This window comes from Oncorhynchus mykiss, chromosome 10 (assembly GCF_057628025.1).
Source record: "Oncorhynchus mykiss isolate SJ-2025 chromosome 10, ASM5762802v1, whole genome shotgun sequence".
Taxonomy (NCBI): Eukaryota; Metazoa; Chordata; class Actinopteri; order Salmoniformes; family Salmonidae; genus Oncorhynchus; species Oncorhynchus mykiss.
Window position 1 is genome coordinate 39,960,001 of NC_143031.1, and position 13,205 is coordinate 39,973,205.

Genomic DNA, 13,205 nt, shown 5'->3' on the forward strand with positions numbered 1-13,205 from the left:
TGTATGTAAACTTCCGACTGTACAAATGACCTCAACTAACCGGTGCACCCACACATTGACTCTGTACCAGTACCCCCTGTATATAGCCTTGCTATTGTTATTTTACTGCTGCTCTTTGTTACTTTTATTTTTAAGTATTTTTCTTAAAATTGCATTGTTGGTTTATGAGCTTGTAAGTAAGCATACATACACATGTACATATCTACACATGTACAGTCTACACATGTTGTATTCGGCGCATGTGACGAATACAATTTGATTAGTAATTATAAACACTTCTCGTCTCCAAGACAACACAGCATGTTTCCTCTCCTCTCAACAGCCCACCTGTTGTAGGGTGTTAACCATAGTGCTTACTCTCTGGCTTCTGTGTGACCAAGCTAATCATCACACACACACAAACTGATATACAGGTAACTTCCAAAATAAAGGAAACACCAACATAAAGCATCTTAATAGGGCATTGGGCCAGAACAGCTTCAATGCACCTTGGTAAAGTTGACATAGATTCACAAGTGTCTGGAACTCTATTGGAGGGATGCGATGCCATTCTTCCATGAGAAATTCCATAATTTGGTGTTTTGTAGATGGTGGTGGAAAACACTGTCTCAGTCGCGGCTCCAGAATCTCCCATAAGTGTTCAATAGGGTTGAGATCTGGTGACTGCGAAAGCCATGCCATATGGTTTACATCATTTTCATGCTCATCAAACCATTCAGTGACTCCTCGTGCCCTGTGGATGGGAACATAGCCATGGTAGCCAAAATAATGGGGAAAATAATGGCCTGCCCAGCATTTTTATACATGACCCTAAGCATGATGGGGTGTTAATTGCTTAATTAAATCAGGAAGCACACCTGTGTGGATTCAAGTGCTTTCAATATACTTTGTATCCTTCGTTTACTCAAGTGTTTCCGTTATTTTGGAAGTTACCGTTAGCTTCAAATAAAGCAGCAAAGGAGAAGTGAGAGCGGTACAGGAAACATATCATTACTGTGCGAGCCTGATGAAGGCTTCTCTCACACCCCTTTTTCCCCCCCAGACATTTCTCTTTTATAACATTTCTCACACGTACGGCTATTATTTTTAATCTTGGCTGGCTTCTCCCGTGTTACGAAGTACCACAAACAAACTTGTCAACTCCGTCAAGGTAAGTGACATTAACATATTTAAGAAGAGAAAAAAGTTTGGAAATAGTCATTTAAAAAAAAAAATACAAAATGGTATAGTCTATTATTGTGAGAACCTAACTATAAGGAAATTCAATAGTGAGATTTTGTTCATCATACCCAGAATGTGTAGGTTACGGTCTATATTGACCAGAATGTATTGAGCTACATTTTCTGGGAGATAGAAATGGCATAATATCAGTACATTTTTTAAAATGTGCTGGCCTAAACTGGAAGTGAACATTGATCGTCAATGATCTAAAATATATTCTGGGCAAAACAAATGAATAATGGTTCAAATTAATCAAGACGTTAAATCTCAGATGAGAGCATTGATCTCCGACTGCTGATTGAATCAGACAGTACAGGAACTGTTACAAAAAAAACAAGCACAAATTAAGATCCTATTATACTTTCTGAGAGTCACCAGTCAAGCTCACTCTTTTTCTCACTCTTCCCCATTAGAAATATGAATGGCTCCCGGGTCTGCGTCTTGCTGTACAGTGTAGTACTAATGGGATATGGGGCTAGCCCTGACACAACCATGGGACCATCTGTAGCTACAGGTTTAACCACAGCAACAAATCAAACCTCACCTACACACTCCACTTGGGCAACATCTGCAACCAACATCCCAGCAACTACCAACATCCCAGCAACCACCAACACACCATCCAGAGCCAATACTAAGGCCCATCCCAATCCCTGTGCCGACTGGCTGTTTAAGTGTCTGTTTAAGGAGATGGATGGCACCATCCTGCTGATAGTGACGGGTTGCCTGGTGGTCCTGTGTACCGTCCTGCTGGTCTCCACCGTGATGCTGTTATACCAGGTGATCCACCTGAAGCACCAGCTACGTAGCAGCACCATCAGCAGCCGCCCCACCCGCAGCAACGTAGACCTGGAGAGTGGTTCTGGGCACTGGGGCACTGGGCAGAAGACCAAGGAGAGGCCTGGCTCTGAGCCCAGTGAGACCAGCCTGATGATGCCAGAGCTCAGACAGACGCAGGAGGGGGAGAGGGGCAAGGAAGAGGAGCCAGAGAAGTCAGTCAAGGAGCAAGGGAAAGATGAGACGGCAAAAGCCAAGCCCAAGAAGAAAGAGAAGGAGGCAGCCACAGCTAACGTCACGTCAGGAAGTGCTGAAAATGGAGCGGCGACCCCCAGCCAGGAGAGCCCAGTCACCACCAACCAGCCTGCAGAGCCCTCTGACCCCGCAGCCACAACAGCCTCTCCTTCCTCCCAGGCCTCCAGTGATGTGGTGGTGGGGTGAGTTGCGCACTCATGGTGACCTTCTCAGACCGCATACCGATTGGTACAGCACAGTTTTATACAACAGCTTCTATTGACATGCCCTAAAGAGACCATCTGCTTTCGCTCTGACAGGTGTTTGCGTAGACAAAGAGTGATTTTTCAATACCACAGTCGCTTTTTTTCATTTGTATTTTTGAAAAACAAAAATAAGTATTTGTTCAAATGTAGAGCATTCCTCCGTGTCACTGATCAGAGGAACTGACTCCTATTTTGTCTAGTGGATATATTCACAGCTTGCTTGTTGTCACATTTCCCATTTCCCTCACTTTTTTAGACATTGTAAATGCAATAGAAATGCTGTTAATATGACAAAAGCAGAACCAACCACCACTGAACTGTAGTATCAGGTCAAGTAAAGAGACTGCATTTAGAGGATTTTAAGCATCAAAGCTCTTCCAGAAACACTCTCACAATGTATTACTACAATTCAACATCACTTTCTTGGTCTTTTCTCTACAGTAAAGAAGAATTCAAATGTTTCTACTCTAGCTCCATCTATCCTTTGTATACACCAATAAAGAATTACGACACCTTGTCAAGTGCTTCCTGAGTGCTTCTCTGCTACAGAGAGTGTGTCTGAGAGACAGCTAAATGTGTGTGTGTGTGTGTGTGTGTGTGTGTGTGTGTGTGTGTGTGTGTGAGAGAGAGAGAGAGTGTGCAAGACCCTCCATTACAGAGCGTGTGAGGCTGGGCATTAGTAAGCAGAGCGAGTCCGTCTCTCTGCTGGGCAGTACCACTGGGCTCTCAAAGAATGCCCTGTTTTCACTGACCAGAGAGGGAATAAAACAACGAAGCAGCACAAAACCACATTCTGAACTTCCACACCGCCACGGATCCCTTCTTTGTGTTCCCAGCGTCTTTCCCAGATAATTATTCAGCTACTTATGGCTGACAACATGATGAATGCGTGGATGTATTGCATGCCAAGTCTAAAATGGGTTGTCTGTGATGACATAATACTGACACCAACATCAATCCAAATGCAAAGGTTTTCCATTACAGCAATATTTGTAGGGGGGGGGCCTTCAAATTGGGTACATAACTATTATAGTAAATATGAAAAACATTGCTGTGCCATAACAAAATCAATTCACTTCCATGGTGCAGTGAGTCAGTGGAATTGTATTGGTAGCTTAATATAGAGAAATGGAAAGAGGAAGGTGTGGGGAGAGAGAGAGCGAGAGAGAGAGAGACAGGAAGAGATTTATTTGAATGAGTGAAAGGATAGTGATTATGAAACATTGGCGTCAGCAGCCCCCAGCTCCTCAGTCATCAATAGCTATGAGCCGCTCTGCATCCCTCTACTCTTCTCCTACACCCCTCCCACTTTCCCCCTCCCCAAGACATACACACTCTTCCCTGCACAGAGTCGGCAGTGGCTGCTCAAGCAGTAGGAGCTTACACTGTTTAATGCTCCCTGCATCACTGAACCTAAAGGATAGAAGAAGAGACAGATCCTCCTAACAGTCCATCCTCCAGAGAATAAAGAGAGATGCAGGACAGAACCAGGGGACAAAACAGCCTCAGAAGGTAAGGAGGGAAAAGGAAGAGAGCGTTAAAAACAGTGAATGAGCGACAACCGGTCAAACCCAGGAAAATCCCTCATCAGCATTGCAGCAGCCACTCCAGTGTTTCAGGAGACAAAGGCAGGAGCTCAGCCTGGGCTGGGGACCACAGAGGAGAGGAAAGACTGGAACGCAAAGATGAGGAAAAGGTGAGTGCCTCTACTCTCGCACACCGATGGAATCAAATAGAAAAACAAGAAAGTAGCAATGCACACACACACAACCTTACATACATGACCGTGGTGCTACAGTAACAATATCTGCACTGCTCACAATACATCCTCTCTGACTCTGGCTTGCTGTGGGACTGGCCGGTGTCTCCGTCCTCTCCATAGTCATTTATAAAACCCATCTAGTCAGCCTGTTCTAGTAAGAAGAACTCCCTGCTCAATAGCTGACACTCACTAACTGGGCTATATATCGAACAGGCTAATTAACATCAGTGAAATGGGACAGCAGGGAATTCCCACCTCAAGTGAACTACAACCATCTTCTAAAAAGGTATCCCCTACAGACTAATAACCCAAGCCAATCAGAACATCCTCTTCAAAACAATCTACCAGCTATTGTAGTCAAAGCATGACACTGCCCACTAGTCTGTTGCTAGGGAGGATGGGGGAACTCCCTAAATAAATAGGTCCTGGACTGTAGGCGTTAAAGACAAACGTTTAAACCCTACTCACATACTGTGTTGCATGCATGAGCATGCTGGAGAAGGTATATCTGCAGCACTGTGACTGACTGAGTGCATCTCTACACACACTGCCTGATTAGTATACCTGCATAATTTTTGAGGTCACAGTCATGTTGGTACAGTGCATGTACTGCCTCCATGTGCCAGATATTAGGGATCCTCCATGGGAGAGAGTTGGGCAGAGCAGAATGGGAGCGAGTTGGGCAGAGCAGAATGGGAGCGAGAGGGGCAGAGCAGAATGGGAGAGAATTAGATCTGAACTGTGGTCTCTAGTCAGTTCAGTAGCCTCTACTCCACTACTGGTGCAGTCTGCCTCTCATTCATTCACACTGCTAGTTCTTGGTCTTCTACCTACGTGGACTATAAGGTTTTACTACTAGATGCTGCTGATATGTAGCCTAGTTAATAAAGTGGGTTTGCCATCATGTTTCTAACCCATTCCTCCTGTGTTTCAAGGCGTGTGCTACTGATGCCCCACAGTGGCCCTCCCCACTGTGTGGCCATGCTATGGCTGTTGATGCTGCTGTGTCTCCAGGCCCTGGCTGTCTGCCCCCCCATGTGTACCTGTAACCGCAGCCACAGAGAGGTGGACTGTTCCTGGAGGGGCCTGAGGACGCTGCCCCTGGGCCTGCAGCACAACCTGCACTCCCTCAACCTGTCTCACAACCGTATCCATGACCTGGATGGCCAGCTGAGTACCTTCGCCCACCTCCGCACCCTGGACCTGTCCCACAACAGGCTGGTCCGCCTGCCCACCGCCCTGCCAAAGGCACTGTGGGAGCTCCACGCTGCAGCCAACCACATCCACCTACTGGACAAGAATGACACGGCCTACCAGTGGAACCTGCGGGTCCTAGACCTGTCCAACAACAAGCTGGAGCGGGCCGTGTTCATCAACAACACCCTGACCAGCCTACGCCTGCTCAACTTCAGCAACAACCACTTCTGGACCGTGCCCACCAACATGCCAGCCAGCTTGGAGACCGTAGACCTGTCCCACAACTCCCTGGTGCAGATCCTGCCTGGCACTCTGAACCGGATGTCCAGGCTGACCACCTTCTACCTGCACTCCAACCGCTTCTCCTCTGTGGGCCCTGCGGCCTTCAGCCAGCTGGGCAGCCTGAGCCTCCTCTCCCTGGGGGACAACCCCTGGGCCTGTGAGCACCAGACCAACATCACCCACCTGCTGGCCTGGCTCCAGCACACGTCCACCCGCGTGCTTGGCTGCCCCTGCCACACTCACCCTGTCTGTGGAGAGCCCCACCCAGCCAGGACTGGAGGATGGCACTTTGCCTCATACACTCAGCCTCCCCTGGCTGCTGGTACTCAGGAGGAGAAGAGCCACCCTCCTCCCCCAGAGGCCCTCACCAGGTGGCCTTGGTACCTGTCCGAGTCTGCCCTGCTCAACACCCAGCTCCACACCAGGAGAGCCCCAGGACGCCCCAGTGGACCAGAGAACAACAACCTCTTCACAGACCACTACCCGTTCACTTCAACCCCTCTGGCCATTTCCACCCTGCCCACTGACAGGTCCCACACCGAAAGCAGCACGTCAACCACAGACGACACCTTCATAACAGACACAACCTTTACTACTGACAGCATCTACACTACAGATACAGCCTTCACCACTAACAACCCCTCTACCATCCCAAGGAGAACGGCCACCCTCCGCACCAGGAGTGTCAAGAGGGCCAACCAGGGTGGCTCCCCGGACCACAACACCAGCCCAGCCCCAAGCGCCAGGTCAACACTCCCACTAGTACTAAACCTGTGGCTCCTCCTGACTCTCACCCTGTACGTTCTCTGAAAGTTAAATTAAAATGTCTGGAGTTAATGTCCTTGTCAGTCTATTGGACAACTGCACAAATATACACAAATGAGTGTCATTAAACCAACATTCTGTTTTCTTACCATTCTGAATACTGTGTCAAACACTTACACATCTCTCAAACTAATCAATAACATATGACATGCACAGGTAGCATCGATGTACATTTTACACTACCAGTCTACCACCGTACACATCATTATTGGGATGTTGAAAAAAAAAGTTTTAGTATTCACTATCTGCATAACTCTGTTTTCATCGTTAACTTTTAATAGATCCTTAATGGCCCTTACTTCACCTCCGAGATGTGTTTGCCTGTTTCTTGACTATTAAACAGAGTTATTTCCAAACATTCTATAGGCTATGACCTTGTCTCAGCAGCAGGTGGCACCATACTGTACCTTTGTTTCTATTGGCACCACAGTGTGTGTGAGAGTGAGAGAGAGAGAGAATGTCTATGGGCTGTAGATGAGTGGATCTCAGGTAGAGGCAGCATTGTGAATTTCAATTGGAAAGGCTCAACAAAAATAATGGCCATCCCCCTTTGAGGTTCGCTGCCAATGGTCAACTATAATGATGTCATTAGCCAGGTACAATAAAACCCCTCATCCCAAACTGTTGGCTCTTCTACAATCGTCACCACTGCAGGTGAGAGGGTTTACTTTGTTCACAAACCACTGCAGGGGAGAGGGTTTACTTTGTTCACAAACCACTCCAGGGGAGAGGGTTTACTTTGTTCACAAACCACTGCAGGTGAGAGGGTTTACTTTGTTCACAAACCACTGCAGGTGAGAGGGTTTACTTTGTTCACAAACCACTGCAGGTGAGAGGGTTTACTTTGTTCACAAACCACTGCAGGTGAGAGGGTTTACTTTGTTCACAAACCACTGCAGGTGAGAGGGTTTACTTTGTTCACAAACCACTGCAGGGGAGAGGGTTTACTTTGTTCACAAACCACTGCAGGGGAGAGGGTTTACTTTGTTCACAAACCACTGCAGGGGAGAGGGTTTACTTTGTTCACAAACCACTGCAGGTGAGAGGGTTTACTTTGTTCACAAACCACTGCAGGTGAGAGGGTTTACTTTGTTCACAAACCACTGCAGGGGAGAGGGTTTACTTTGTTCACAAACCACTGCAGGGGAGAGGGTTTACTTTGTTCACAAACCACTGCAGGGGAGAGGGTTTACTTTGTTCACAAACCACTGCAGGTGAGAGGGTTTACTTTGTTCACAAACCACTGCAGGTGAGAGGGTTTACTTTGTTCACAAACCACTGCAGGGGAGAGGGTTTACTTTGTTCACAAACCACTGCAGGGGAGAGGGTTTACTTTGTTCACAAACCACTGCAGGGGAGAGGGTTTACTTTGTTCACAAACCACTGCAGGGGAGAGGGTTTACTTTGTTCACAAACCACTGCAGGTGAGAGGGTTTACTTTGTTCACAAACCACTGCAGGTGAGAGGGTTTACTTTGTTCACAAACCACTGCAGGGGAGAGGGTTTACTTTGTTCACAAACCACTGCAGGTGAGAGGGTTTACTTTGTTCACAAACCACTGCAGGTGAGAGGGTTTACTTTACTCATAACAACAGGTAAGTGGCAGCGATCTTTGAATGGTGCTGGTGGTCCTGTTGTTATAATTGGTGAGATGTTAATTGTGATAAATTTACTTGCATTCAAGTCAGTTATTTAAAATGTACAGCGACCTTAACTTCATAAATGTAACTATGTGTAATCTACGTAACCCCTGAAAACAACTATTCAGCATGAGAGGGCCATAAACAATAACTAGTAAGGCTGTTAAAATCTAACCTTTCTTGTAAAAATAGTTAGAAATTGCTGAGGTGTAGTCACTTTTTTTATTTTTTTATTAATTTGTCAAATTTCCAAAAACATAATTCCACTTTGATATTATGGGGTATTGTGTGTAAGCCAGTGACAAAAGAAATGATCACATTTTCCAGATTGACTTGCCTTCATGTGTTAAAGTAACGATGGAATGTCATTTATCTTTGCCTACTTGAGCTGTTCTTGCCATAATAAGGGCTTGGTCTTTTACCATCTTCTGTATACCACCCCTACCTTGTCACAACACAACCGATTGGCTCAAACGCATTAAGGAAAGAAATTCCAGAAATGAACAAGGCACACCTTTTAATTTAAATGCATTCCACCTCATGAAGCTGGTTGAGAGAATTCCAAGAGTGTGCAAAGCTGTCTCCTAGGCAAAGGGTGGCTCCTTTGAAGAATCTCAAATCTAAAATATATTTTGACTTGTTTAACTTGTTTAATGACTTTATTGCTTATTTTATGATTCCATATTGATTAACCAGACATGATCTCCTATTATTGGTATTAATTTGCCATTTACCTTGAAACATTATTTTCTTACATTGTTGTGTCTAAATAGCTCCTATTCATAGCCTAGTGGCCTAAGTGCAACTGTCAAGTCACTGAGAAAGACGTCAGCTTGACTTCGAAACGTCAGTCACCTGTTCTCATCTGTACAATGGATTAAGGTGAGCTAAAATAAATTAATCTATGCCTTTTATTGTTGAGTGCTCCAACTCAATGCCTCGTTTTAAAATGTTTCCAGCATCAATGTTTCTGAATAAATGCATCATGATGAAGTGAATAGAGCGTTTTGTGACTCTGTTGAAATGTGACAGTCTGCAGTTCTCACCTGCGTGTGATGTAGTAGAAGACAGGGTTGCCGTTCTTGGAGGTGCCAGCCTGGTAGAAGATGTTGAGGGTCTTCAGGGCTTTGAACTCCTCTTTCTCATGTACCTGGTGTCTGAGGAAGCAAATACAAGATCGGAGGTACTTTTAGAGTACTAATAAAACAACCCCTGCCTCAGATACTATCATATCCAGTTTTATGAGACCGGCTTGTGACAGTGAGATCTATGTGATTAATAGTAATTTGATGTGTGTACCTTGTCATAAATTCTTCAAACTTGGAGCTGGTGAGGTTGAGGCTGGACCAGTGGGTGTCAGCCACAGGTTTGTGCTCTGGGGGCCCCAGGTAGGCTAGGAGGGTGGCCATCTTGTCAAACGGCCGTCTCCCTACTGCCTTGTGATCCCTGAAGAAGAACAAGGAAGTGGTTAGCACGACAGACGTGTACTCCCCGCACAATGACACTGTACCAATACCCCCTGTATATAACCTCGCTACTGTTATTTTACTGCTGCTCTTTAATTATTATTTGTATTTTTTTTACTTATCCATCTTTTACTAAACACGTATTTTTCTTAAAACTGCATTGTTGGTTTAGGGCTTGTAAGTAAGCATTTCACTGTAACCTGTTGTATTCAGCGCATGTGACAAATAAAATTTGATTTGATCCAGTCTACTCTGATAAGCCTCTCCCACACGCAGCAGGTACAGAGGTGTACAATAGCTTCAAACAACGCTTCCTGTGAGCTGGGCTTATCAGATTGGTGTAAACAAATGTTCACCTAAAGATCTGGGTTATGTAAAACATCTTTGTTAATGGGATTTATATGTTTAAATGAATGATTAGAATACTCCACCCTGAAACCATATAATTGTATGAAATTGATTAGAATCATAAAATTATAATTAATGATGTGTGTAGTTTTAGTCAGTAAAACAATATATCTGTACAATATGTCTCTATAGTATCTTAAACACAGGGGCCACTGAGAGGGGGGCCACTGAGAGATTTGGTCTCACGGCCTCCCCAGGGAGTGCTTCTCACGGTCTCTGTAATCTATGTCGGTTGGGTAGGGAGACCGTATGTGTGCAGGATACCTACTGTTTGTGTGGAAGTTCTTATAACATCGAAGTCGTCCCAAGCAATACAACACAACTCTGTTGGACTGTTCAGCCCACTCACCTGTTGCTGGAGAGGTACTGTCCTATCTTCTCCTGGTTGTTCCAAAGCAGCCGGTGCAGGGCCAGAACATTGCCATCACTGATGAAGGACAGGCTGTGGTTGACGGAGTCACTGGCAGGGCAGTCTGATGCAATGTCCAGGAAAAACCTACAACACAAAAGGACAAATGAACAAGATTCAGCTAGGCCTGATAGGTTAATGAGTATCCAATAAAAACATCCAATAGGTTTCAGTGAGGGAAGAGATCCTTATTTTATCATACCTTCTAGCTGCATCAAAGTTGCTTTTGACAAAGTCATTGAAAGGTCTCATGTGCTCCTCTTTGGTGAATAAAACATGGTTGGCAATACTCTGCAGGATCTGGAAGAGATAAATAAAAACATGTCAACAACAAGGCAAGATCCTCAAATAGAATACACCATATGTGACTGAATTCAGGAAGGTGAGCTTACCAAATTCTCAAGACTGACTATTTTAACATTTTATAAAAGTGTAAAATAATTAAATGAAGAATTTGAGACAAGTAGGAGAAAAAGCCCTTAAATGATATATTTTCTTAGTTTACACCCATTCAGCATCGTTCTCATCCTCTTAAGCTGTAGCCCCAAGCACTTTTTTTAAACCTTTATTTAACTAGGCGATTCAGTTAAGAACAAATTGTTAGTTACAACGACGGCCTAGGAACAGTGGGTTAACTGCCTTGTTCAGGGGCAGAACAACAGATTATTACCTTGTCAGCTCAGGGATTCGATCTAGCAACCTTCCAGGTACTAGTCTTCCGGGTAACTTTAATGATTCACATGTAAACATATGAGTCAGAATGGCATTTCATACTGTCATATCGTTTCTGTACCATACCGGGGTATACAGTATTCCTGAATGTGCACTATTTCAACAACAAAAATAACAGTACATACAGTGCCATCGGAAAGCATTCAGAACCCTTGACTTACAACCGTATTCTGAAATGGATTAAATCAGTTTTTTCCCCTCAATCTACACACAATAACCCATAATGACAAAGCAAAAACAGGGTTTTAGAAATGTTAGCTAATTTATTAAAAATTAAAAACGGAAATATCACATTTTCATAATTATTCAGACCCTTCAGTCAGTACTTTGTTATAGCACACTTGGCAGCGATTACAGCATTGAGTCTTCTTGGGTGTGACGTTACAAGCTTGGTACACCTGTATTTTGGAAGTTTCTCCAATCCTTCTCTGCAGATCCATCAAACTCCTTCAGGTTGGGTGGGGAGCGTCGCTGCATAGCTTTTTTGAGGTCTCTCCAGAGATGTTCGATCGGCGGGGTCAAGTTTGGGCTCTGGTTGGGCCACTCAAGGACATTCAGAGACTTGTCCCGAAGCCACTCCTGCATTGACTTGGCTGTGTGCTTAGGAGTAAGGTCCTGTTGGAAGGTGAACCTTTGCCCCAGTTTGAGGTCCTAAGTGCTCTGGAGCAGGTTTTTATCAAAGATCTCTCTGTACATCTTTCCCTCGATCCTGACTGGTCTCCCAGTCACTGCAGCTGAAAAACATCCCCTCAGCATGATGCTGCCACCACCATGCGTCACCATAGGGATGGTGTCAGGTTTCCTCCAGACGTGATGCTTGGCATTCAGGTCAAAGAGTTCCATCTAGGATTCATCAGACCAGAGAATCTTGTTTCTCATGGTCTGAGACTCTTTAGGTGCTTTTTGGCAAACTTCAAGCGGGCTGTCATATGCCTTTTACTGAGGAGTGGCTTCTGTCTGATCACTAACATAAAGGCCTGATTGGTGGAGTGCTGCAGAGATGGTTGTCCTTCTGGAAGGTTCTACCATCTCCACAGAGGAACTCTGGAGCTCTGTCAGAGTGACCATCGGGTTCTTGGTCACCTCCCTGACCAAGGCCCTTCTCCCCCAAATGCTCAGGTTTGGCCAGGCGGCCAGCTCTAGGAAGAGTCTTGGTGGTTACAAACTTCTTCCATTTAAGAACGATGGAGGCCACTATGTTCTTGGGGACCTTCAATGCTGCAGAAATGTTTTGGTACCCTTCCCCAGATCTGTGCCTCGACACAATTCCTTCGACCTCATGGCATGGTTTTTGCTCTGACATGCACTGTCAACTGTGGGGCATTATATAGACAGGTGCGTGCATTTCCAAATCATGTCCAATCAATTTAAATTTACCACAGGTGGACTTCAATCAAGTTGTAGAAACATCTGAAGGATGATCAATGGAAACAGGATGCACCTGAGCTCAATTTTGAGTTTCATAGCAAAGGGTCTGAATATTTACACTGTATGTAAATAGGGTATTTTTTTATTACATTTGCTAAAAAGTTCTAAAAACCTATTTTTGCTTTGTCATTATGGGGTATTGTGTGAAGATGGGTGAGGATTTTTTTTTATTGAATGCATTTTTTAGAATAAGGCTGTAACCTAACAAAATGTGGGAAAAGTAAGGTGGTCTGAATACTTTGAGGGCACTGTACACACACACACACCCCCCAGTCAAAAGTTTTAGAACACCTACTCATTCAAGGGCTTTTCTTTATTTTTTACTATTTTCTACATTGTAGAATAGTGAAGACATCAACACTATGAAATAACACATATGGAATCATGTAGTAATAAATCAAATAATATGTTATATTTGGAAATCTTCAAATAGCCACCCTTTGCCTTGATGACAGCTTTGCACATACTTGCTCCATTGCCAAGATAAACCATCCACTTGACAGGTGTGGCACATCAAGAAGCTAATTAAACAGCATGATCGTTACACAGGTGCACCTT

General features: G+C 44.6%; 3 protein-coding genes across 11 annotated transcripts in view; 2 read left to right on the forward strand and 1 right to left on the reverse strand.

Annotated features, from left to right (window-relative positions):
* LOC110533866 (neurofibromin-like) overlaps window positions 1-13,205 on the reverse strand; it is an 80,222-nt gene that overhangs the window by 34,938 nt on the left and 32,079 nt on the right. For all 9 annotated transcript variants that reach the window (XR_016483705.1, XR_016483704.1, XM_090186599.1 and 6 more), the window contains 4 exons: window positions 10,690-10,787; window positions 10,428-10,574; window positions 9,504-9,650; window positions 9,251-9,361 (listed from right to left, as the gene is read on the reverse strand). Coding sequence is in view for 7 of the 9 variants with exons in the window: in XM_090186599.1 (XP_090042725.1) it covers window positions 9,251-9,361; window positions 9,504-9,650; window positions 10,428-10,574; window positions 10,690-10,787 (503 nt within the window). In the remaining 2 variants the exon portion in view is untranslated. The remainder of the gene's footprint in view (window positions 1-9,250; window positions 9,362-9,503; window positions 9,651-10,427; window positions 10,575-10,689; window positions 10,788-13,205) is intronic.
* On the forward strand, window positions 948-3,015 carry LOC110533868 (uncharacterized). The gene is made up of 2 exons (XM_021618428.3): window positions 948-1,150; window positions 1,635-3,015. The coding sequence occupies exon 2, from the start codon at window positions 1,639-1,641 to the stop codon at window positions 2,437-2,439; it is 801 nt and encodes a 266-aa protein (XP_021474103.2). The 5' UTR covers window positions 948-1,150; window positions 1,635-1,638; the 3' UTR covers window positions 2,440-3,015.
* Window positions 3,724-6,924, forward strand: LOC110533867 (uncharacterized). The gene is made up of 2 exons (XM_021618427.3): window positions 3,724-4,194; window positions 5,196-6,924. The coding sequence occupies exons 1-2, from the start codon at window positions 4,049-4,051 to the stop codon at window positions 6,547-6,549; spliced, it is 1,500 nt and encodes a 499-aa protein (XP_021474102.3). The 5' UTR covers window positions 3,724-4,048; the 3' UTR covers window positions 6,550-6,924.